A 25,712-nucleotide genomic window follows, 5' to 3' on the forward strand; every position below is an offset into this window, starting at 1 on the left:
TACATTCCCAAATGCCATCCCAGCGTTCACAAGCTTCGAACACTGGAGCAGCCGTAAAGTGAGAAGGCGGAGCAACGTGGGGAGGAAGATGATTATATACAGAGCTTCTTTAAGCCTGAGCAAGTTGATGGCAAGGAAACAACTTGTGTTGTTGATCTGCCCCAGTGACTCACCGCTGCCACACTGGGCTCCTCAGCTAAAAGCAGCACTCAGTGGTTCTTAATCAAGGCCAACAGCTCTCCCGAATCTGTGATGAATCCTTTCACAAGAACCCGATTTGCCTCCTAATAATCTTATCTCAATCTTCAGGGGGACAGCACAGCCCTGAGGCTAAAATTCAGCAGGCATCAACATAGGGCTGCAATGGCTCCACAGCGCATTGTGCAGTCTCGGGGAAGCGTTCTGCTCCGCACGCGAGCGGTGCAGTGATTTTACAGCAGGGCTCTTCCCCAGCCTTCTAGATCCTCATGAAAAACAAGGACCGATATTAGTTTCTCACCTCCTGTCCTTGCAAGTCCAAAGCACCTCCCCAGTGCCGCAGTCCTGGACTTGCCCCTGCCTTGGCAGTACCAAGTAACATGGCCCGTCCCTAGGGGTGCCCCAAAGTGTCCCTTGTTTCAGGGCCAAAAGCAGTTTTATCTGGTAGGAGACAAATCAGGCAGCTGCAATTCTCTACTGGCATGGCCCAGCATGGCTGCATGGCCAGCACACCCCCTGCCCCAGGACGGGTTGGGGCTGACCTGCTGGAGAGCAGCTCTGTGGAAAGACATCTGGGAGTCCTGGGGGACAACAGGGTGACCATGAGCCAGCGATGGGCCCTTGTGGCCAAGAAGGCCAGTGGCATCCTGGGGGGCATCAAGAAGAGCGTGGGCAGCAGGTGGAGGGAGGTCATCCTCCCCCTCTGCTCTGCCCTGGGGAGGCCGCATCTGGAGCGCTGGGTCCAGTTCTGGGCTCCCCGGTTCCAGAAGGACAGGGAACTGCTGGAGAGGGGACAGCAAAGGGCTGCCAAGATGCTGAGGGGACTGGAACACCTCTCTGATGAGGAAAGGCTGAGGGATTGGGGTCTCTTCAGTCTGGAAAAAAGACGACTGAGGGGGGACTTTATCAACGCTTATAAATACTGAAAGGGGGGGTGTCAGGAGGATGGGGCCAGGCTCTTCTCAGTGGTGCCCGGGGACAGGACAAGGGGTAACGGGCACAAACTTGACCATGGGAAGTTCCATGTCAACATGAGGAGGATTTTCTTTGCTGTGAGGGTGGCAGAGCCCTGGCACAGGCTGCCCAGAGAGGTGGGGGAGTCTCCGTCTCTGGAGACATTGCAACCCCGCCTGGACGCGTTCCTGTGCCACCTGCTGTGGGTGACCCTGCTGTGGCCGGGGGTTGGAGGAGATGATCTCCAGAGGTCCCTGCCAACCCCGACGTTCTGTGATTCTGTGATGTCCTGGGTATGCAATATCCGCTCTGCGCGTGCTGCATGTGTATCCACCTCGGCAATGGCTCCAGGCATGGCGCCCTCATCACGCCTTCACCCATCAGGCAGAACCTCCCAGGTTACCTCCTGCTAGTTAAAGAAGCAGAAAAGAGCCCAGACAATCAAACCTTTCAAAAGTAATTTATAAAGAATATTTATATTCAGTAGTACAAAATGATATATAACCATCTCTCCTGAACACATCACCTGCAGAGGAGTGGCAAGATTGTAGACTCAGATTAAAGACACACGACAGTACACAGAACACGTACTTTGAACTTCAAATTAGCTCAAGGTTTCAGAGACAAATTATCTTCAGCAAATATGAATTTAAATGACAGTGCAGAAACACATGCTCTCCTCCCAGAGCATGTCACTGCCCTGGAATCACCCATGCTGGAACCACTTTTTCCCCTCTGGAATCATCCAATGTATTTTGGCCGAAACCTAAGATGAGCACATACAAGTTCAGATCAAAGCGCTCTCAGTCACATCTCAGGTGAACTGAGTGGATTGCTGAAAACCCTCTTGTCCTTCTATGCTGTCACTTGCCTTTTAATTTTAAAGATGTGCACAACCTCCTCAAAGCAGGCATTTCCTTGGTCCATGTCCCCCCCAGTTAGCGCTGGCCCTTACTGGGCACATACAGGGAAGAGTTTGCATGGCCTTGGCAGTCTATGTCCCCGCACTCATTACAGTGGCTCTGTTAATACTTTGGTTTCACAGGTTAATTGATCTATAAAACAGAAACTCACATCATACTAATTTAAGTCATTTAAGGGATTACAGAATCCGAAGTCTCAGACTACACAGTATATAAGATATAGGACATCTAAGTTGAATCAGAACTGCATCATGACTTCATGGACTACTGCTTTAAGCCTGCTGCTCTTGATACGTCTAGGCAAAGGCCCTAAAGTTAGAAGGCCGCATTAAAGCATTATTCCATAAGGTTCAGCAGATCTTTTCCGGATCCTTTTTCCTCTGAGGACAGGGGAATTCCCTTCTTACCGCAAGCTGACTCTGTAAACGTTTCGCACTGTGCCAATCATCACACTTGGTGAAAACATGAACACTTAACCAGCGTTGTCTTCTAGACTATCTAGTTTATTTTAATCTCCCTTCTTCTGACTGCGCTTCCTCCCAAGACAGGTTTAAAGGATTACCTGACAGTTGAGACACAGCTGCCTGGATTTTCCAGCTCTTCCAACTGCGATTTGGGTGGGTACTCCCTCCAACCTGGGCTTTGGAGTTCCCACCTTTGTGGCAATAATGCTGACAACAGCAGGGCCCGAGATCCGTACCATTACAAAACTGGTCATAGGGCACAGAGCAGCATTCCCTTCGAGAAGAAGACGTTTTCTCTGATGTCTTTGCAAAGCTATCATCCCACTATGTTGAGTTTTACCTTTTCTGAGTGCGTATGGGGCACCTGTCTTCTCGAAAAAGGTGTCCCCGTATTAAGATTCAGAGTCTCACACTTCCTCGTTAGCCATAATCACTAGTGGCAAGGGGCCAGGGCCTCCAGAGGCTGATCAAAGCTAAACAGATTCCTACCAAGCAACATTAGGTGGTTAAGACTTGACATTGCCAGAGTTTACCCACCTTTTTTTTTTTTTTTTTGTTAAGTATTTTTCAAGATTAACACATTTAACAACAACTATGGTACAGTCTAATAAAAGGCAAACCACTTTGATCCCTTTCTATCTGCTTCACGGCTACCACCTATCGTAAGCTTTTATTGAAGAATGACCAAAAAAACCTCCTTCAAATATCACTGACTATAAATACTTGTGTTTACGGGAAGCAGGGATTCAGCTATGACACTGCAATCACACTCCGTATTATCTACACGGTGAGCAAAAGTGTTTCTCAAGACGGTGCACTGGATTCGTGAAAGACCCGATCGGAAGCGCGTGAGCAGTAGCTATCTTTCCTTGACGTGGCCGTTGGTGAGATGGGTTCTGTTGTTCAGTGGCTCAGACCCATTCCGCTGGATATAGCTGTTGCTTGTGACGTTGCTGAAATATGCGATCCCGTTTTTCTCCTTTTCCCTGATCTTTTCTCTTTCTTCATCCTTGTCGCTTTCTTCCGTGTCACTTCTCATGTCCTTTTCCATCTACAGAGATATGTGAATGAGAAGCAACACAAGCACAGAGGTCTGCACAAGAAGCAGTGCTAGCTGAGCCCGAACTTCATCTGCTACTTCCGACACCCGCCTTTGGCACCCAGTTCTACCGGGTCCTTTCAGCTTTGGAAACGGATTCTCTCCATCTCTCTATTCCAGTCCCAGTGGAATCCTAGCTGTGATCCTGATAAACATCAGGAATTGCTGCACAGGTTTAGAAGCAGCATCGACCACAGACACCCAGGACTGATGGTGACCACGTAAGACTGAGGAGACCCACCCTGCTGCTTTTGGCATCAGCATGTGGAAGAAGGATGGGGGGAGGCAGTTAATGAAGCCCTTTTACATTTTCCAAAAGGGACAAGGAGACAGTTTGTGACCACGCTTGGCCTGGGTGGCCGTAGGTTGGGCACACTGCGTTGGACAGGTTGAAAGCACGTGCTTTCAAACAAACCAATAGCTCAACACAAAGGCACTCTACTCTGATTACATTCGGTTTCACGTGCACGTTTTTCCTCTTGCTATTAACCGAGAGATCTGCAATCCACTTTTGTAAATATTTAATTCATTGCCTTAAAAGGAAGACAAAGAAGAAACAACGTGATAAAATGACAGGTTAGAAGAGCAGCCTATCGCTCGCTGGCTTCCCAAGCTGTTTCTACGCTGCAATACAAGACACCAAAACTGGGGACAAATTCACGGTGTCGCAGTCCTTGTTGGACAGAGTGCTCTGAAGGAAAGCAGCACACCTCTTCCGTGACCCGGGCTTTGGAAACCGCTCAGGAGCGTGTCAGCTGCTGCACGGTCACCTGTAGTCTCCATTTACTCTGTTCTTCTGGGGATGCCTCTTGGATCATATTAAAAAGTCCATTTGGTCTGATGCTCTTTCTAGAGATGACTACACCCGAATGCAGAGAGGATTCGTAACAACCTGAACTTGCACTGAATTCAAACTGCCTCCAAGGACACTGCATGTAGGAGACGCTATCTGATGTCAACAACCCGCACCTCACGTCATCTAGAACTGGCAGTTCAGGAACTATGCAGGAGTCTTGATCTGCAGCATAAGGACAAATACTATCAATATTCCTAATTTTATCCATTCCTGGCCATAGAATGGGGCTGAGGCCTTAAACTTATCAAGATTCACAAAGGAATTTACAGCTGCATGAATTACAAGAAGGTATCTCAGGTTGCCTGTATGAGGGAATGAAACTGGTACTTCAGGATCTAGGCCGAGGTCTAATTACTGGGGATTAGCGCACGCCACGTGAGAAGGTGGTGCAGATAATCCTGTAGCCAGAGCGGAAAACTGTAGCCAGATCGGAAAGGCCCCATGAGAAGAATGTGAGCTTCTGATGGGAGCGAGAATTTCACGGCTCTCAAAAAGGGGAGAAAGTCCTGTATTCTGGCTGATACTGCTTTGGGCTGTATCATCATTGAATATCATCATTGAAACAGATCTGTTCAGGATGGTTTGTCTTTGCTATTCACTGCTCAACGCGGAAAGCTCTCAAATACACTTCTGCATCGAACGTGGCAGATGATGATTTTTAGATAAAATAGGAAAAATTCTGGATATGCGTCAGTATTTTTCTCCCCGATGGTTCATTTCTTTCTAATAAGGCAATTTATTACCTCATCGTTTTACACTGTAATAACTGCAATAGTAATACAGCCCACACCAGAATTAGGAAAACAATAAAAGGGCGTCTTCAGCTGTGCCTTCATTTTCTGCTCTGGGAAGTTTCTGTTTCCTAATTTGCAAGTAATTTGCCCTGTGCTACCTTAAGGGAAGGCAGATAAAGAAAACGGGGACAATATGGATGAAGATGAGCCTTTAATGCTTGTTCTCCGTTCCCGTAAGACAGAATTCCCCAGTTGGATACTAATAAAATAATTCATCCTGGGCTATGAGGTCAACTCCCACAAGGCACTGACTTGTTACTGCTGGACTGTGTCCTTGTCATGTGGCCAATCTAATGCCATTAGCTCACGCCTTTGATTTCGGGAAGAATTTCATGCTGAGCAGCAGTTTGGTCTCACAGCAAATCCTGCAGGCTACAGTCCGAAAGAGCGCGATGCATTTCACTTAAGTTTACACAGCTGCATCTCAGACACTCACCTAGGCGTGCTCTACGAGGGACGGATGAACAGCACTACCTGGGTGCAATCGTGAACGGATTACGCTTTGGACACGCCCGTTCACCTCTACTGCCACGAGAAGAGTCCCGACAGCTAGTTTAGACAGAAGTATCTACTCTGTAGACATCTACAGCAATATAAGACAAGCCACATGAAACACGTATTAATGATGTGGACGATGGGGCAGAGCGTACCCTAAGCAAATTTGCTGAAGACACAAAACCGGGAGGAGTAACTGATACGCCAGAGGATTGTGCTGCCACCCAGAGAGACCTGGGCAGGCTGGAGAATGGGGCTGACAGGAACCTCGTGAAATCCAGCAAGGGGAAGTGTGAAGTCCTGCACCTGGGGAGGAACATCCCCAGGTACCGGTACACGCCAGGGGCCAACCAGCTTTTCTAAGAAAAACCTGGAGGTCCTGTGAGTTGAACATGAGCCAGCAATGTGCCCTTGCCCCTCCTGGCCTGCGTTAGGAGGAGTGTTGCCAGCAGGTCGATGGAGGTGATCCTTCCCCTCTGCTCAGAGGCCACACCTGGAGTGCTGTGTCCAGTTCTGGGCCCCTCAGTACAAGAGAGACATGGACACACTGGAGAGTCCAAGGAAGGGACACAGAGATGAAGAAGGGGCTGGAGCATCTCTCATGAGGACGGGCTGAGAGAGCTGGGACTGTTCAGCCTGGAGGAGAGAAGGCTCGGCAGGATCTTATGAACACATACCTCAAGGAAAGGTGTAAAGAAGACGGAACCAGGCTCTTCTCAGTAGTGTACAGTGACAGGACAAGAGGCAATGGGCACTGACTGAAACATGAGTCTCCCTCTGAACATCAGGAAACATTTTTTTACTGAGAGGGTGCCCAGAGAGGTTGTGGAGCCTCTGTTCTTGGAGATAGTCAAAAGCTGTCTGGACACGGTCCTGGGCAATCGACTCTAGGTGACCTTTCTAAAGCCAGGGAAGGGTACTCTAGAGGTACCTTCCAACCTCAGCCCTTCTGTGGTTCTGTGATCTCAGTAACGCTGTAATTAAAAATACTGTACTATAAGGGAAGCGCGTTTCCATTGGCCTCACCAATCATGACAACTTTCTCTGCATTGATTTCTTAGTTCTGTTACAAATGTAAATCATACTGTACCAAGTGCAGGACAAGGGGCGATGGTTTAAACTGGAGCAGGGCAGGGTTAGATTAGCCATTAGGAAGAAGTTCTTTACACTGAGGGTGGTGAGACACTGGCCCAGGTTGCCCAGAGAGGGGGTGGAGGCCCCATCCCTGGAGACATTCAAGGCCAGGCTGGATGAGGCTCTGAGCAACCTGATCTAGTTCAAGCTGTCCCTGCTCACTGCAGGGGGTTGGACTAGGTGGCCTTTAGAGGTCCCTTCCGACCCAACACATTCTATGATTCTATGATCCTTACTCAAATGTCACTGGCTTTGTTCATGGAAATCTCCCCTGGAGTCCAATCCACATTTTTGTTGAATACAAGCATCAGAAGTGGACCCAATATTGTAGTGGCTCATAAAAATTTTACTTTTTTGGGGTCAATTTTCACTAATAGTATTGAATGTTCCATTCACCTCACCGTTAGGAATGCACATGTATAATTTCACTAGAGCAAGAAGAAATCCATCCCAGATGAACCCCTGTGCTCCCAGAGCACCCTAGATGGGCCCTCCCTCCCCATGTGATGTACAGGGGACTACAAATCGATTCATACCGTGCCCTGGAGGATGAACTTGTAAACCATGTGAATAATTAGGCAGGACCAGAAGACATGGAGCAGCTGCAGAATTATCAGGAGAGCATTCATGAAGTAGTATCCAAAGAAGGGTTGGAATATCTCCATGGAGTAATAGTAGGTGTTATAGAGCACTCTGCAAAGAGAGAGGGAATTGCAGTGGAGGGAAATAGTGTTATTAGTAGGGCCATAATTAAGCCCCAGAAAGCTCTAGTCACAGAGGAAGTTTCAGGTCAGTCACCTTCTTCTTATATATAACACGTGGGCCAAGTCTCAGCTCGCCACCAGAAACAAGCAGGGTAGAGCCATAGGCCAAGTACTCCTCCTCTGCAGTGTACTTCAGGAATTTAAGACTACTCTACGAACTCCAGACCACCCCAGTTTACCCCAAGGCAGGTGCAACAGCCACGTGGCACTGTAGCCTGTGCAAAGGGCAGTGACATACGCTCAAGGACTGAAAAGCAAAGGCTGCAGCAAAAGACTCAGCACCCAGCTGAATTGTCCTGTCTCCCAGGAGGCAGCTTTTCCACTACCCTCGACTGCAGCAGACTCACGTGTAGGGGAAAATGACCAGGCGGCTGATGAGGAAAACAGCTGTGAAGATCATAAAGAGGATGTCACAAGTTTTTTTCCACTTCATGTAATTGAATATCTTAGTTGGCTGGAAGGAGAAAGAACAATAAAACAGCAGGCCAAGACCGTGCATCTGCACATGCTCCAGATGAGCCAGATACGATACAGTCTACATGCAGGTAACCATGCCTCTTCCCTGCTCTCTGCAGGGCACCCTAGGCTGCGTCAGGAGATCAGCACTGAGTTACCTGCGAAAAACCGTAATGCCTGGCCCATACTTTGCTAGATCAAAAGACACCCTTTGGCTAAAGAGCACCATTGCTAACTAGGCTTTCCCTGTCACGTCACTTGCGGAGCTCACCTCTAGGAAGCAATCAGAAGCATCGTGAATAACCATCACCAGCGTCCCAATGCGGATGTAATTGGCACAGTACGAGAAACTGATCAGGAAGATGGTTGCAGCATGATGGACTATCTGCTCCTTGAAGTCCTGATGAGAAAGGGGACAGCAGAGAACAAAATAATACACAATGCACCTTCCGGCCCGGTGAAAGCATGCCTCCTGCAGGTAGCAATGAAATCTCTCTACCCAATGACTAAGAAACCTCCCACCATAAGGGAGCACGTAACTCTTCTACCAAACACGTTCTAGAAATGTAGGCGACCAAGTAACACAGGAACCAAGAGTTTGTGGTGTAAACTGAGGATCTCACAACAAAGGACACTCTCTCCCTCCACCAATAATGGTCCGATGACGGTGCAAATCAGAAGACGGAATAAGAGCCAATGATTCAGCACAGACAAACTCAACATAAAGAAAGCTTGTTTTCCGTCACATGGCAGTGCCCATATCCATCTCTGCTCTGTACCCCTGTGCATGCCTCCCTGTTGGCGCAATCACCTCATACCCCCAGGCTCGCTGATGGAGACTCACGACCACCCTTTACCTATACGGATACATTCGCAGCCTCAGTGCACACGTATGCCCATGTAATCATGCAGCACCCTCTCTGTAGGGGCACTGGCACCTGGGAACAGACGCAGCTTAACTGGCAGAGAATCATCTCTTCTGTCTCTACAATCAGTGCGTCCTAGAAGAGTCCCAGAAGAGCAATTTTTAATTTAATTTGGATTTTAAGTTTGGATTGAGAACTCCGCAGTAGTTTGCACCTTTCTATGTCAAGATTTATGTTCTCCGCTTCCCAGAGGAGAGGGAAGTTAGTCACTGGGAATGGAAATTCCTGGGAATGAGCAAGGACAGAGTCTCCCAAAACCTCAGACTAGCACTATACACGTGGTCCTGGTGATCACTCTCCTGAGTGTTCAGCTGGGGCCCTGTTTGTGCTTGATTCTTCCCCGAGGCTGCCACTCACCTTCCTCTTCACATCAAAGGGGAGGGTGAAGACCAGTGACCAGTAGAAGGAGAGCTCCAGCAGGTAGTACCAGAAGAGGGAGGGCAGGAGGGGCTGGGAGAGAGGGAGAGACAGCAAAATATCCATCAGGTAAAGCAGAGCAAGTGTGAAAGTGAAGACTCTTTCCTAGGTAAAAGAGCATTATCAGACATTCAAATCAACAAAACTGGTTCTTGCAGCTTCAGGGGGAAATACCTGAAGTGAATAACGTGCTTACTTACTAAATGCCATCTGTGCTGAGGCAAAAGCAAATAGCAGGGGAAATTCCACTTTGCTGCACCACGTAGAACATTCAGGGAACCACCAGGAAGATTCTGAATATTTTTAGGGTTTCTTCAGCACTGGGCAGATTCCCGAGCACTCCATACAGAGCTTTAAAAACTATGTAAACCATCTCACTATGGCGAAATAGGTAAGGAGTAGCAGAATAAATCATTCCCTTTTAAGGATACAAGGAGATACTTCAGACACCTTGTACTCTATCACAGATTTTTCAGTTTAATCAAACTAATGGGAAGAAAGTGCAATCCCAGCGGGAACAGTAATCTGCATTCTTCTGGGTAACTTTTCCGGGGTTTTACAGATGGAAAACTAAAAGCTTAGACCCACTTAGCAAAGATGTGTGCTATTTAACAAGTAATTTTCTGCTGTTAAACCTGAACCTATTTGATAAAAAAAAATTACTATGACTAAAGGAGCTTTGCAACTGGCATTTCCAAAGAATCATGGAGTATGGTGCTCCTGAGCACCAATATCTTTGTGCTTTCTCTACCCAAATTGTTGATTTATGGCCTTCATAGATTTTTGTTTTCCTTTGTAGCACCAGTGACTGGCCACAAGAGGAAGCACGGCTGGATGCACAGGTGCTAGCGGGGAAGGGGACGTTAACATCTCCCAGGCTGTATGTGCTGTGCACACCCTGGAGGTTATCCGAACAGGAGCTCTGGATCAGAAGAGATTTTTTTTTCCCCCCAAAGATAAGACTATTTGGGAGAATTCACGTTTCTTTTGTCATTGTCTGTAGCACAGGCCACGGTCTGTTTAGTAGAAATTGTATTTCATAGAATCACAGACTGGTTTGGGTGGGAAGGGACCTTAAAGCCCACCCAGTGCCACCCCCTGCCCTGGGCAGGGACACCTCCCACCAGCCCAGGTTGCTCCAAGCCCCGGCCAACCTGGCCTTGAACCCCTCCAGGGATGGGGCAGCCACAGCTTCTCTGGGCAACCTGGGCCAGGGGCCCACCACCCTCACAGCAAACAATTTCTGCCTCACATCTCATCTCAATCTCCCCTCTTCCAGTTTCAAACCACTACCCTTGTCCTATCACTACACTCCCTCATAAACAGCCCCTCCCCATCCTTCCTGGAGCCCCCTTTAGGGACTGGAAGGGGCTCCAAGGTCTCCCCGGAGCCTTCTCAGCTCTGTCAGCCTGTCCTCACAGCAGAGGGTCTTCAGCCCTCCCAGCATCTCTGTGGCCCTCCGCTGGACCCATTCCAGCAGGTCCACGTCCTTCTTATGTTGCGGACTCCAAAACTGGACACAGTACTCCAGGCGGGGTCTCACGAGAGCAGAATCCCCTCTCGCCCTGCTGGCCATGCTTCTTTTGATGCAGCCCGGGATGAGGTTGGTTTTCTGTGCTGCGAGTGCACGTTGCCGGCTCATGCTGAGTTTCTCATCCACCAACACCCCCAGTCCTTCTCCTCAGGGCTGCTCTCCAGCACGCCGACCGTGACACACAGCTTGGTGTCATCGGCAAACTTGCTGAGGGTGCACTCAATCCCGCTCTCCATGTTGCCGACAAAGATGTTAAACAGCACTGGTGCCAGCACTGACCCCTGAGGAACGCCACTCGTCACTGTGCAGCGTACATTGTAAAACTAAGAGAGCATCTCCTGAACCTAATGGGAATGATGATGTATTGCTACTGCTGACACTGCCAGTTCTACTGGGAAACAAACTCCCTGGGGAGCACTGTGGACATGATTCTTCAGTAGGGCTGGAAGTACACAGCATTCAGAGAATGCCCTCTGCTTTACAAACTCTGCACTGAAGTCTTCTCTGCTTCTCCTCAGGCAACATGTCTTTCTCTGGCCTCAGCTTCCTCTACAAACTAAACAACCTTAGGGCATTCCCATTTTTCAGTTTCTTGGTTCACCTGGTCAGAGCTCTCACTTTTCCTTTATTTCTCCAGGCTCCTCCTGCTTGCCCAACTCATAGAATCCTAGAATGTGTTGGGTTGGAAGGGACCTCTAACGGCCACCTAGTCCAACCCCCTGCACTGAGCAGGGACACCTTCAACTAGATCAGGTCGCTCAGAGCCTCATCCAGCCTGGCCTTGAACGTCTCCAGGGATGGGGTCTCCTCATCCTCTATTGTGTTTAGATTACACCAGATACAAAGATGTTCTCCCTTGACAAGGATCTGGCTTTGAATTCTTAGGGCTTGTGAGTCTGAATTTAATTCAGCGGCCTCTCTTTTGTCACTAATATAACCTGATTTTCAAAAGATACCGAAAGGCAATACACGATTTATAACACCAATTTTCCCTCACCTGTTGTGGATATCCTGTCCAGCACTCTCTGTGGTCCCAAAACCAAGGCTTCTGGAAAGAAAATGCAACATGAATGTGAGAACGACAGAGCAATTCTTCTCTTATCAACTCTCTAACTCCTTTAGTTTGTTACTACCACAGACCTTGTTGTGTTTTATTACAAGCAGAGCTGGTTGCACTGTCTGGAATTCAGTTGCCAAGAGATTTCCACTACAAGAACCTGCAGTTGCTTGCAATATTGACAATTTGTGGCTACTGTGCTGAAATTTCACATGCCGTTTAACCCAATTCCAAATAAAATAGCTCAGGAAGATTTCTACCAACTTACTGCAGCCTTCTACACGTTTGGGGTGGTGGTGGTGGTTATGTTTTGAATATATTACAATATTCTTACAACTATTTCATTAAGAATCTCTGTGGTTTGGACAATGACACTTAAAAAAGGTACAAAGGCTGAAAACTTGTGTGTCAGGAACATGTCTGTTCCTCTAACGGTGAGGATCATCCTGCATTCTGTTAAGTAATTAACCTCTGAAAAGATCCTCCTACTTTGTTCACGCTTCATATAAAATTGGTAGTTTAGGACTTGGCAGCTTCGAAACTTTCCTAGAAACATGGCGATTAAAGTCTCCAGAAGTTCTTCCTGCATGGAGCATGCGCTGACCCTTTGCTGTGCCCGGATTTGAGCAGAGCCAGCGTGTCCTAGTGCACACAGTGATGGAACACGCTCTCCGCCACGTCTGTAAGGGTAATTTTGTACAACAGTTCTACAAGGTTCCAGACATCAGAGCCGGGAGCAAGAAGGCAACGCTTCTACTTCTCTCACTGAGCACCTGCTGGTGCACACGCGTTACTGGAAGGGAAGCAGTGGTTTTTTACGAGCAGGGGTAATTAGCAGCAGACACAGCCTCCTGCTGGCTGGGAGTGGGGTTGGGAGTAGGATTTCCAGCAAATACAGGTACAGAACCAGGAGAGATGTGTGATACACAATCAGAGAGGGCAAAGCAAAAACTCCCGCAACAACTACGGCAACCCACGTTACGTAAACTAGAAAGGAACCTCAGATCCCTGAATTTCATCATTCCTCTACTCTCAGCAAATAAAGCCATTTTCTGGTGGCCTACTGTGAGACGGCTTGCTATTGCTACCTGCTGTTTCACTGACTCATGGGGCAGAGGTTTTTGCCGTCAGTCTAAAGCTAATAATACAGAATTTAAACACTTGCTTTTTTCCTAAAGAAAGGAGGCTGATTCACAAAAACAAATGCATGTTAAAATACTACTTTGATTACGAAGTAACATCCAAAAGTCAGGAAATGTCACACGCAAATATGCCCTGTCACATTAATTCTTTGCCCTTCTATTTAATGTAGGCATTTTGGTACAATTTCAGCTAACAGGATAACATGCTACTTGCTATGGGATCTGCAGGTGATGTCTGTAGGACAGATGCCTCCTTTTTTTGTGAAAATTGGAAGATGTGTACTGACTAAAGAAAAGACTTTCATGAAAAGTGAAGATGGTCTCTCATTCCTAGAATGGTCGGGTAATACGCAGACCACGATTTTGCCTCTTCTGTTGCCACAGGGCTCTTGTACTATGCTAAGCCGGTGATCCATACCAAACTCTCAGAGCTGGCCTCAAAAAACAGCCTTCTAATTTGATGTACAGATCCACAAAACACCGCAGTTGGGATTTAGATACCTTCAGTCCTCTGCTAGCTCATCCTGTAATCCTCATACTCCTAGAGGACTTTAAATTCTGATTTGAAAGTCAGTGGAAGTTCAATAGTTCTTCACTTGTTACAATAATGAGCAGTTACACGGACAGTTTGTGCCTGCTGTCTTGGCATCTGCAGGTTTTCCATTCCTTAATCCCTCAGAAAGTGTCAGACTTTTGCAAAGCTCGCCTAGGGAGCTGGATTCAGCAAAAAAGCCAGGAGAACCTTTAAAACACAGCCAGAGGCTGACTGGTGCCCCTAGTCCCAGGTGGGGACCACAGTTCAGTGATTAGAGCACGCGCGTGGCTTCTGCCAGCACTTCTGCCTGCTGAGGCAGTTCGATTCGCACCAAGAGAGCTCATTATGTATCGACTCAGAGAAAAGGCAGAGGCATAAGCCTGGACCAATCACACCTTGGGTAAGGAAAAGAAAATTAATAAATGAAATTATTAAATTGCAGTACTTGCTCCAACGGAAGCATGAGTTTTTCACCTTAAGCAGGTATCGGATACAACACACAAACAGGCCCTGCCGCTTCCATCTCAGGTAAGCGTTCCACCTCCTACCCCACAGAAATGTATTTTTACACAATCCCAACTGTCTTCTGCTTTGTTAAAGAAGAGGAAACCTCTTGGTTTTGAGCTGGAGTTTTAAAATAAGCAGGGTCCAATATGTTTGTGGTCTCATAAGCGTGCTGTGCAGAGGGTGTACACTGACCTGGTGGGAAAACCTCTATAAGAAGGTCTGAAAGGTCATGTTTGGCAACAAAATCTGCCATTCTTGCAGGCACTGGTTAGGTAGAACAGCAGGTGGCACTGCTTGTGTACTCACATCGTACAGGACAGCAAGTCCGGTGAAGAAAGAAATGAAGTAAAATGTAAACCTCCAGCTACAAACAAACAAACAAAACAAAATACGTTAGAATCCCATTCATTAACCACCAAGCTGCAATTCCGTGTATCAATCACACTCATTCAAAAAACGTACTATTAAGGCAAAGACATACGCTAATATGTTCAAAGTTTGCCCAGATCATAACAGAAGTGGCTCTTTGTTTGTCACTAGCACAGTCAACAGACCGACAAAGAGCAATTCTTCTGCTTTCGAGACGGCAGAAAATACAAGAACCCTGCTGACTAAAATCACCCAGATAATCGCCCCAAACCTTCCCAGCACTAGCAGATTGCCTGGGTAAAAGTCAAACAACGCCAATCTCTCTCCTTTTGGAGACTGGGCATGCTAAACTCATTATCACGTAAAATAATTGATTGCTGTCACGCCAATCTCTCTCCTTTTGGAGACTGGGCATGCTAAACTCATTATCATGTAAAATAATTGATTGCTGGCACGTTTGGCCTCAGTCAGGAGCTGGCAATGACTGACCCCCATTAAATCCACACAAAAGGACATAGGGACCGTTTGCCCAGTCCAGTGGACAGAGGCAGGTGACACTGAATATACACACATATAGTAAGGAATGAGCGGAATTTCACCCCAAGAGAATAAACAAGTTGTTAATAAACACAGGAAATCTTCAAAGGAGTAAAACTGTCTAAACCAGTCTTTTAGTTTCCCAAAATCTCCATAACAAACGAGAAGTTACCGCATTTTGAGAGAGAGAGAGACTCCACCTCTCCGTGAAACCCCCAGGAGCTCCAAGACAGACCTGAACTGTACAAAGCTACTACATCACGGAAAGACATTCCTTCTACAGACTGCAAATGGTGATAACGGGCAGGTGGAAGGACACTGCCCTCAGAGAGCTGAGTCAGAAAAGGATTTACTGTTTTCCATCTACTGTTACTATTTACTGCACGTCAGCTGAGAGCAGGGAGAACTCAGGTTTCATCCTGATGGGAGCAGATTAAGCGTGGTTGCTTTACAAATCCTTGTCCACGGCTTTTCTAAACATTTCTAATTGCAACGATTTGGAATATTATACATAAATAATGCACATCCTTTTTTTTTTTTTTCAATTAGGGTTTTTAGGCAGGGGTTTTGAATTCGAGAGTGAGTGCTAAATGGAGCACGAGGTGATTAGCGTGAAGCTACCCTGTGCTTATACGCTTTTAGACAGATGAATAGCACTGCAGGTTTTTAATGGTATCTCTCACCTCCGTGGCTTTCCTGGGAGCCACTCATAAGTAAGGCATTTCATCCAAGCTCAGGAGGATCCTGCTTTTCCGTGGAAAGCTTAGCCAGGGCTAACACTCACTGAACTGGCTGACGTGAGATTTATTTTGTGCCTCCACATAGTAAGGAGGATTTCCACACAGCTGTTTCCAAGAAGAGTTTTCCTCTTTGGAAAACACAAGCTTTCACGTAGGCCCCTTTTTCTGCCACTATAAAAGGGTGCTGGTTTTTGATTTCCAGGATGCTGAAGTCAACTGACAGCAGAATGCAATCTAATCTAGCCTGCTGCCCGTGACTTTTGAAAGCAACAGCATTCAAAACAGCTGTAGAAAAGATGCAGCAGAAGGAAGCAGCTTGCAGTGAGGTAATGAAAAGTCTTGGGAAAGGCAAGAGAAAGGCTGACTAATTTGGAGGGAACGAAACAGCAGCAAAGCAGCGAGAAGCAGTAAGATACAAAACAGCAGTGAGTTTTTCAGGTACAGTTGGGTATCAAAGCAGAAACAAAGAGGCCCTGTAAGGACCAAAGGTGAAACGGGAGTAAAAGGAGACTTGGGAGTGAAAATAAAGGGGAAAAGCAAGGAAAGTTTTAGTAAAAGAGAAGCAGCAGAGTTGCAGAAGAACTAGGTGAGGCAGGGAAGACACAGGATGCTCTCTGTGTAGGGGCGGAGGGCAGATGGGGAGGCAGAGGAGCTGGGATGCTCTCTGTGTAGGGCAGATGGGGAGGCAGAGGAGCTGGGATGCTCTCTGTGTAGGGGCGGAGGGCAGATTGGGAGGCAGAGGAGCTGGGATGCTCTCTGTGTAGGGCAGATTGGGAGGCAGAGGAGCTGGGATGCTCTCTGTGTAGGGCAGATTGGGAGGCAGAGGAGCTGGGATGCCCTCTGTGTAGGGCAGATGGGGAAGCAGAGGAGCTGGGATGCTCTCTGTGTAGGGGCAGAGGGCAGATGGGGAGGCAGAGGAGCTGGGGTGCTCGCTGTGTAGGGGCAGAGGGCAGGCTGGGAGGCAGCGAGCTGCCCTGGGAGCTCAGCTCCGGTGAAGGCCCCTGCCACTCATGGCTTGTGCTCCCGCTCACCAGGCCTCACAAAACTTCTTCGACAGGCTGGGTCGGTCTGTGTTCCTCCGGCGCCGGAACCACCTCTCCACCTTCCTCACCGGCAGGTCGCACTGTTTGGCTAAACTGATCAGCTCACCCTGGAAAACAGGTGAGGCAGCAGGGTTCAGATGCAGGTTTGAAGGTCAGAAGGGGCAACACAGGCATCTTGTCTGACCCACCACAGAGCCCAGCTGGAGGCTCCTGGCAAGCCCAAATCTGTTCAGGCTAAGCCATCTTTCAGAAAGCTGTCTGTTCTTAACGTAAAGACCTCAGATAGTAGAAAATCCTTCCGTTCCCCCCATGAGCAACTGGTTATTAATGCTAAGTGTTAAAACTTTTACATTTTTTATGTGAACTTCTCAAGTTTCAACTTTAAAACTGTTCTCATCTCCACAGGAGTTTGTTGTTGAGTCACTTCCTCACCCTGTCTTCAGGGCCTGAGTCCCTGAATCTGTCACTCCAAGAAACGTTTACTGCAGTTTAAATAATTTTTAAAGTTCCGCACTGAATCTTGTCATGCCTTTCAGCATTCTGATGCAGTGTCAGCCAATAACCTGACTGACGTCATGAGCAGAGGCAACACCATCTTCCTGCTGGATGTTCTCCTGTTGTGGTAAACCTGTTAGGCATAATTTTTCAATAGATTACCCACAAAAATCCTGCTTGCCCTTAGGCTCTCAAGAGTTTGGCATGTGACGCGAAAAACAGTTTGTCATGTTTTATATTCCTTCTGGAAGTGTCACCACGGATAGCCTTGTTTTTTAAGAAGTAAAGCAATAGTTTTTCATAGATTCCATTTACCTTAATGGTATCACGCAGGAATGAATTCCATAATTTGAGCATGTCGTACAAAAGTATGTTCATTACCAATTTTAAGATGTGCTTCTTTCCACTCTTAGTGACTTCTGTTCTTGCGGTGGAGACAAATGGAGGCACTGATTTATACTCTCCAACTGCTCCATAATGTGGAATTCCTCCCAAGGAGAAGATCTACTGAGAACAGCAAAATCTCATCTCATATTGGACAAGTAAAAGCTGACTCAGAAGCAGTTGTCTGAGAGCTCTCGGGAGAGGCAGGAAGCTGGAAGACTGGCGAAGGTGTAACCGGTGAGTGCAGAGAGCAAGGCAGCAGGCAGCTGCACCGTTCCTGCTCCACGTCACACCGTCAGGAGTCTCGTGGTGAGGATACGCTCCGCTATCACGGATTCTCTGGGATAAAAGTGCCGGTTTCAGTGCAATGTGGGTGCAGGGAGAGCTGTGGGGAAAACCTGTTTGCAAAGCTAGGCCTCGAGTTAGATCTCTGAGACCGGAGTAGTTTTACTGAGAAATGTGTGGAATTTGCAGACAGACATGAAAAAGGAAGGTCAGGGACCACCACAGCAGCAAGCGTTCCTGAGAACGCTTCTTCCCAACTGCTGGGGAGAAAGGCTGGCTGCGCAATCCAGATGAATACCTCCATTTTTATACTTTCAACCTGGTACTGCATGTCCTGGGGCTCCACATGCCCCACTGCAGCATGAACCATGCCGCAACAGCCTTGCAAGGCAAGAATATGTTTGCCCTTGGACTGCCCATTGGGACTGGAACCCCAGGCCCCTGCTCATACGTTCTTGGTAAGGGGTAATAGCTATTGCTTCAAGGCCAAGAAAGCCTGCAAAAAAGAGCTGAAAGAAAATCTGATTCCTTTCCCTACACAGGGGTCACATCCAGGGACTTCACTGACAGGATTAAATCCCAATACTGCCTGACAAGTCACAGTCCTGGCAATGCTTTCTCCCTCGGCAGCAGCCATTATAACTCCGGCTTATCCTGCCAAGTTCTTCAAGATCACTCTTCTTATCTCTCACGGGAAAACTACCCACCATCTGTGTTTGCAGTTTTCTGACGCTCCTTACAACCTGTGATGACAGCCAAGACTTTAGGTGGCTTCCTGAAAGGCCAATCTCAAACCCATGGACTGCACAGCAACAGAATGAGCCACCCCAGAAGTAGGAGCATCAAGCAATCCACGCCTGCTGAGCTGCAAGGACTACCAACACGGGAGTCCGTTCAAAGCAGCTGATGTGACAGGGATTTGCTAATATATGTAAAGAAGCCATTACAGAATCACAGAATGGCTGGGGTTGGAAGGGACCTCTGGTCACCTGGAGGTCATCTGGACCAACCCTCCTGCTCAAATAGAGCTACCTACAGCAGCTCTAGAGCTCTACAGCCCAGGACCATGTCCAGATGGCTTCTGAGTATCCCCAAGGATGGAGACTCCACAACCCCTCTGGGCAACCTGTTCCAGTGCCTGGTCACCCTCACAGTAGGAAAGTGTTTCCTGATGTTCAGACAGAGCCTCCTGTGTTTCAGTTTGTGCCATGTATAAGCAAACGCAAGAGGGAACAGGACTTGTCACTATTTCCTTTGGGAGAAGAGGGTCCTGTCCATAGAGGTTTGGAATTTAAATGTTTAGAATGCCACCTATAGAAAGCTGCTACTCCCACATCTTCAGAAGCAGAACTGATAGCTGATGGCATCTGTGGCTGGCTGGCGTCAGGTGGCCTGTACAGTAGTGGCTCCTGCTGCTTTGTTGAGCTTCCACATACGAGTGGCATTACCAAACTTCAGGATTCCAAATGTGACTGTATTTGGCTAAAGACACAAGGGCTAAATCTAGAGGAAAGCAAAGGAATAAAGGACTCACCTCACCAGGGTTCTTGCAGCACGTGCTGTAGAATGCTTCCAGCACGGGGTTGGGCTGAGCTTTTGGTCTCTGCTTGTCTCTCACACCCAGTTTGCTGCTGAGGGGCAGGGCTATGGCTCTGCGAAAGAAAAGATAAAGGTTCAGCCAAAAATAGAACAGTGATTTCTGATATCGCAGCGCTGTTAAAACGTGATGTAGTACATATCAGCTGCCTCCCACAGTTTGAATGTTGATATTGAGTTGAATGATACTTGACAAGTATCATGTCAAGCAGATAAGACAGATAAAGAAACCGAGAAGAAAAAACCCCAAACTTAACAGCAGAAACAGTGGGACTGGTATTCTACTGTCCTGAGTCCTGTGCTGTAATATCTGAAATCACGTGAGGTTGGAAAATGCTATATCCTGCTTGGTCTACTTCCGATTCCACTGTGCTTGGGTGTCTGGGATTATGGCACGAAGCCCAGGCTCGCGGAGACAACCACGATACCTATCATTGCCCTTTGGCTTGCTTGCAGCTTATGCAGATAACCACACTACTGATAAAGCCTAAATGTTGTTCACTACACGATCTAGCACGTGGCATCCACTTGAACTAGGCTGAGGATCAAGAGGGAGGCTCTATCAGATGTGGGGTGTTAATGCAGAAGAAATGTCCTGCTGAAACAGGAGGCCACTCTGCCTTTACTGGAGTAACTTACCCCTGTTTCTCCTAATGCAAGTCAAACATCGGTTGTAAAATAAGGACACAGCAACCAGAAACCCAGTCACAAGGAGCGACTTGCTAGCCGCGCATCTTCAGTCTTTCACAGGGAAACAACACAAATAAAAAGATCTGCATAAACAGAAAAAAGTCACCAAGAGGTAACAAAACTGGGCATGGAATTGCTGTGCTCAACAATTCAACTCCTCCACTACAAACGCTCGCCTCCCCCTCGGCAATAGGAAACGGCCTCGTCAATGGTGTGAAGTGAGGGGTCGCGGCGAGGCGTTCCGCACGGACACTGCACGAACAGGAAACTTGGCAAATCAACGTTTAAAAAAAAAAGGCTCAAATTGCTGCATTCTCCTTGAATTTCTGGAGAATTAGTTGTTCCTTATTAATCGCTACCTACGCATTGCCACTGGCATGCCATTAGTCTCATTCGAAAAAAGAGCAGGCTGTCTGCCCAGGAACGCTTTTCCGCACTTGTTGCTGAACACTGAAGATGCAAAATCTCTGGAAAACCTTACCTCTGCGTTTTGGAGTAAAAGTTTTTTGCTTAAGGTGGTAGCAGCTGCCCTGAACAGTTATGGGGTTACCAATTATCATCAGTGCTGAGGGTGGTTCCGAGCTCACACATACCACACAGAGGAAGCAAGCGCTGAGACCCAGCCCCGCTCCACCGGGTCGCTCTTCATGCTGTTCAGGCAGGTCCTCCCATCAGTTATCCCTAACGATTCACACACAGACTGAGATTTCTTTTTTTTTTTTTTTCCTTTTTTTTTTTCACTTCGCAGCAAAAAAGCCGCCGAAGCTATTTCACTGCGCAGGTGTTTAAAAGACGTTCTGCTTAAAAATAATATGAGATATATTTATGAGTGTGATTATATGGTGTGGTTGCCTGCGGTCTCTTCTAGCCCTACAGCCCATACTCTATATGTGCATGTGCTTCGGGACTATTCCAGAGCAAGCATCCTTCTGGAAGGGTCTTCCGGAAGTTTTCTCTTCAAGAACCCATTTCTTAATTTAATTAACAGATATCAAAAGCAATTTTATAAACAGACCACCTACCTAAGGAATGCTTTAACTTTGAGTACATGAAGGTATAAAACACAGAATGGTAACACAATTTTGCTCACTCGTCTAACAGTTGATTTCCACCCTGCTTTTGCACAGCCAGCCCTATATATCAGTTGTTCGTCATCTCTGCAAAATTCCTTTGGCATCGCTGGCTACAGGAACATTCAAAGATGTACCAAGACCACTGAAATAGAGATGTTTCTACCAGGAGAGAAGAGCCGGGGCAGCGTGCTTACTAGCTACTTTCCAACAAGCTTTTGCGGTAACTCTGTCTAAGCGTTGATTAGTTTCAGTCCTCTTCTCCAGGCTAAACAACCCCAGCTCCCTCAGTCGTTCTTCATAAGGTTTGTCCTCCAGACCCCTCACCAGCTTTGTAGCCCTTCTCTGGACACGCTCCAACACCTCAATGTCCCTCTTGTAGCGAGGGGCCCAAAACTGAATGCAGTACTCGAGGTGGGGCCTCACCAGTGCCGAGTACAGGGCGATGATCACTTCCCTAGTCCGGCTCACCACACTATTCCTGATACAGGCCAGGATGCTGTTGGCCTTCTTGGCCACCTGGGCACACTGCTGGCTCATATTCAGCCGGCTGTCCACCAACACCCCCAGGTCCTTTTCTGTCGAGCTGCTTTCAAGCCACTCTGCCCCAATCCTGTAGCCTTCCAACCTCAACAATTCTATGATTCTATGATTCTATGAAATTCAGCAGCACCCTGGCATTGCTGCAACCGGCGCATTGCCGGATGGCAGAGGAACATAGCCATCATTGGGAGTTTTGTTTTTTAGCTCTGATTGCTCTTGAATGTTTCAATTACGTCTTAAGACACAATCAAAGGGGTTAACACTGACATTGGACCAGCAGGTGCTGTGCTAAGAACAACGATGCAGTATTTCAGTACCCGTAACTATGTCGAAATTGAGAAAAACATTTACCTTAAGCGCTGCACTAGGTCTTGCTTCTTATATTAAGCGGTTCCTTGAAGTGGGACGGATCCTTCTTTTTTAAAGGTAAGTCATTTGATACAAGCTCCTCTGAAGAGGAAAACGTAATCAAGTTCGGTTGTTGAAGAACCTTATTCCACATCGGGAACTGAAAGGTCTGAAATTTTCCAGACACGTTAAAAGGAAACAGAATGTTTCTGCCAGCTGTCAGGGCAGCTTGCCAACAAGTTTTTTATTGAAAAACTATTTAAATTAGACTGATTGTTTTCTTAATTTTGTTTAATCCCTGTCTTCTCTCTCTTTCCTGCAGGTTTGTTATGGTCACGGCATGAAACCTTACTATAACAGAAACAAACCAGTTGCAGTTGATGAAGACAGGGTGTAATTAACCAGCACTACAATTACTTTGTTGTTGAGGTTTTGAGTTTAACCATGAACTATGGGGCCAATCCTACTTTTATAAACACCATTGGGAAATCAAGGCCTGAAATTTTTCCTAAGGGACGTTTGCACACGTTGGATATACGCTCTGACTCAGTTTGTAGTTAAGTCTGTTTCAAGCACAGCCCTCAGAGAATGATGCTTTTACTGATTTCAACATCTCAGATTCATCATCTCAGTTGCAGGGATGGTCTCATCGTGGCAGTTTATCAGCTCTCTGGAAGAGAGAAGGACAAAGTCCGAGGACTAAACTGTGCCACTCTCCCCAGCTGGGTCAGGCAAGACACAGTCAGGGAGATGACTCTGATCTCAAGCCTACTTCTTCATCAGTGACCTTCTCCCACTTCACGCTTTACACGGAAAAGTTCACACTAAGGCGTTTTATTGAGTAATCACCGAAGAACAAACTGTCTTGTGCGAAAGCTGCTGAAGTTGAAACCAACCGGATCAGTCATGAAGGGCCATAAATCGATACTCCTCCATCTTGCAAAAGTGGGCTACGCTCCTTCTGCAGAGGCTTTTTATCTTCTAGTACTAAGAAACGCAGAACCAGTGACAGCAGCAATCAGAACATCTTTTCTTTGAACCGCACAAGCTCTTTTAGTCTAATGCTTTCCTTCGGCAGAGGGCGATCCCTGTGCTCCTGGAATAGTCTCTACCTTCTCTTGCTTCACATTGAAGTTAAACTGACTGCTCCATTCCATTCAAGATCTCAAGTCACTACAGTGCTACTGTCCGAACTGAGCCAAGCCAGTTCGCCCTTTTCAATTAAATCCTACAACACGTCCCACATCTTTGCACAAACACCTGCCTTTAGGACCTCCCAGGAAACTGCTTTCAAATCCTTCCTCATTATTGATCAACAACAAAAGCCTCTGTGCAAAATCAATATCAGAAAGACACATTTCAAAATTAAATACTTGAAAAGGTTGTCCCCTTCTATCTTTCTTCTGGTTCTGAGTTCAAGTATCTGTTCCTGGAAGATCACCGGCATCCCTCTCTTTTAATGTACAACACACGGCTCACGTGCTGTCGCAGCCCTCCTAAGAAGAGACCCCATCTTCCTGACTAAAACCCTCCTCTGGTGAAATTTGGGAACTATTTGGACTCAAATGCACTGACATTGGCTTTCAGTCCCCCAACATGCAAAAATCACTGGTCAAGTCCAAAATCAGATGACAAAATTGGACGTAAATTCTGTTTTTCAACTTTCTGCTTTACTGTCCCTCAGAGCACTTCGGTTTCCACGTTTTCCTAATCACCCAAGCAAGAAACACTTTGCAATAGAAGCTGTGATCCTTCGTAATCACAGCACTTCAAGAATTTGAGTGGAAAAGGGTCTCACACGTTATAGACCTAGAAGAAGAGAAGCTGACATCCCTGCCTGCAGGCATATGTCAAGGGAAAGTCCTGCTAAGGTATACAGGTGCTTAAAATCCGGCTCCAAGTTACGAGTGCAGGACGTTATCTTCTACTCATAAGCACAACCTGGAAACGTCAAAGGAAGGGGAGAGGTTCCCAACTTTTAGGTCCTCTCTTCTGCCAGGTGATCGTCACCTACCTCCCCCAGCCCCTGCTGCAGCACTATGGCAAAGACTAGGAACGCTGCAGGGGTAACACGCTTTCTGCTCTCTGGCACCGAATGCTCCATTTTCCCACCTTCCCCAGAACAAACTGCCTCACGGAAGGGTTGCTTCACGGAGGCGTGAGCTGTTTCTTCTGCCCCAGGGCTGCACCCTCAACCTCCTCAGCTCTCCCAGGCCCCACCCAGCTACTGCATGGCCTCTTCCCACAGCCACCACCTAATCCACAGAATAAACGGTTGTTAAAACGATGTCGCTGCCTCAGGATTTCCCAGGTCAGGCAGCAAGTGCCAAGGAGAGGAAAATCCATGCTCAAGGAAGCGGGGTCTTTCCCAGGTTTAACCTCCAAACCGAGAAGACGGAACCATCAGCAGAGCATGGTGGCCGATGCGGTTGCTGAATGAGGGATTGCAGAAAATCCTCTGGGCTTCTCCTGCCTCTTAGTTTTGACACAGATAAATGCCATACCACATTACAGCATTTCTGAAATCCCGGCACAGGCACCACCAGAAACAGAGAGTGTATCTAGAGAAAAAAAACACTTTGCGCCCTATGCACACTTGCAAGTAATAGGTGAGGGCAGAATAAATCGCCAGAGGCCAAGATAAAGCCACCAAAACCAACGTGTCCATTAGTTACGTACACCCATGTTGACCCACAGATCAGACGTACAAAGCTACAAAGTCAAGGCCACCTACATCTTTCAGTCCTCAATTCTCAAACTTTGTGCAAATTATTTTAAAGAGGGCTAGCGCCGCTGCACGCACGAGGTTAACGGAGCAACAGAGGACTGGATTCACGGCTCCCATTCACCAGGAGAAGCTTTATTCTCCAGGATGAACTGAACATGAAACAGTAATGATTGAAAATAAGAAAATGTCACGCTGAAATAAATGGCCGCAGCGAGTTAGGACAAACAAGAACGCAGCTCAGAACGCCGGCTTGTAATTTGCACAGGTAAGACAGTGGTATGATTATAGGTTTGCTGGACCTGTAAAATGGGCTTGTGATACTATCTTTTTTTTAAGGGTGTGACAAGAAGCTTTTATTTAATGAAGTTTGTGAATCAAAACAGCTTTAAAATTAATGAGTAGGAGCAGGCCTGCGGAAACTCCCCCAGCTGAGGCAGCGCTTGGATGGGAAAGAAAGAAATCTTTTTACCTGGCCATTGGCATCGATATAGAAAAGATATTTAGATTGAGTAGGAACGGTGTGGCAGGAGGAAGGGGAATAAAGGAACAGAGTCACAGAAGCACAGGACTGTTGCTGAAAGGGACCTCTGGAGATCATCCAGCACACCCGGGTCAGCTACAGCAGGCTG

General features: G+C 47.2%; 1 protein-coding gene across 3 annotated transcripts in view; it reads right to left on the reverse strand.

The window, feature by feature from the left end:
• Positions 1-1,596: 1,596 nt before the first annotated feature.
• Positions 1,597-25,712, reverse strand: part of LOC141734408 (ceramide synthase 4-like) — a 46,218-nt gene continuing 22,102 nt past the window's right edge. For all 3 annotated transcript variants that reach the window (XM_074566153.1, XM_074566154.1, XM_074566155.1), the window contains 9 exons: positions 19,643-19,760; positions 16,933-17,051; positions 14,562-14,619; positions 12,012-12,062; positions 9,421-9,513; positions 8,409-8,537; positions 8,029-8,135; positions 7,454-7,610; positions 1,597-3,590 (listed from right to left, as the gene is read on the reverse strand). In XM_074566153.1, the coding sequence (XP_074422254.1) occupies positions 3,399-3,590; positions 7,454-7,610; positions 8,029-8,135; positions 8,409-8,537; positions 9,421-9,513; positions 12,012-12,062; positions 14,562-14,619; positions 16,933-17,051; positions 19,643-19,760 (1,024 nt within the window). In that variant the 3' untranslated portion in view covers positions 1,597-3,398. The remainder of the gene's footprint in view (positions 3,591-7,453; positions 7,611-8,028; positions 8,136-8,408; positions 8,538-9,420; positions 9,514-12,011; positions 12,063-14,561; positions 14,620-16,932; positions 17,052-19,642; positions 19,761-25,712) is intronic.

The sequence above is a fragment of the Larus michahellis genome, chromosome 23 (genome assembly GCF_964199755.1).
Source record: "Larus michahellis chromosome 23, bLarMic1.1, whole genome shotgun sequence".
In the NCBI taxonomy this organism is placed as follows: Eukaryota; Metazoa; Chordata; class Aves; order Charadriiformes; family Laridae; genus Larus; species Larus michahellis.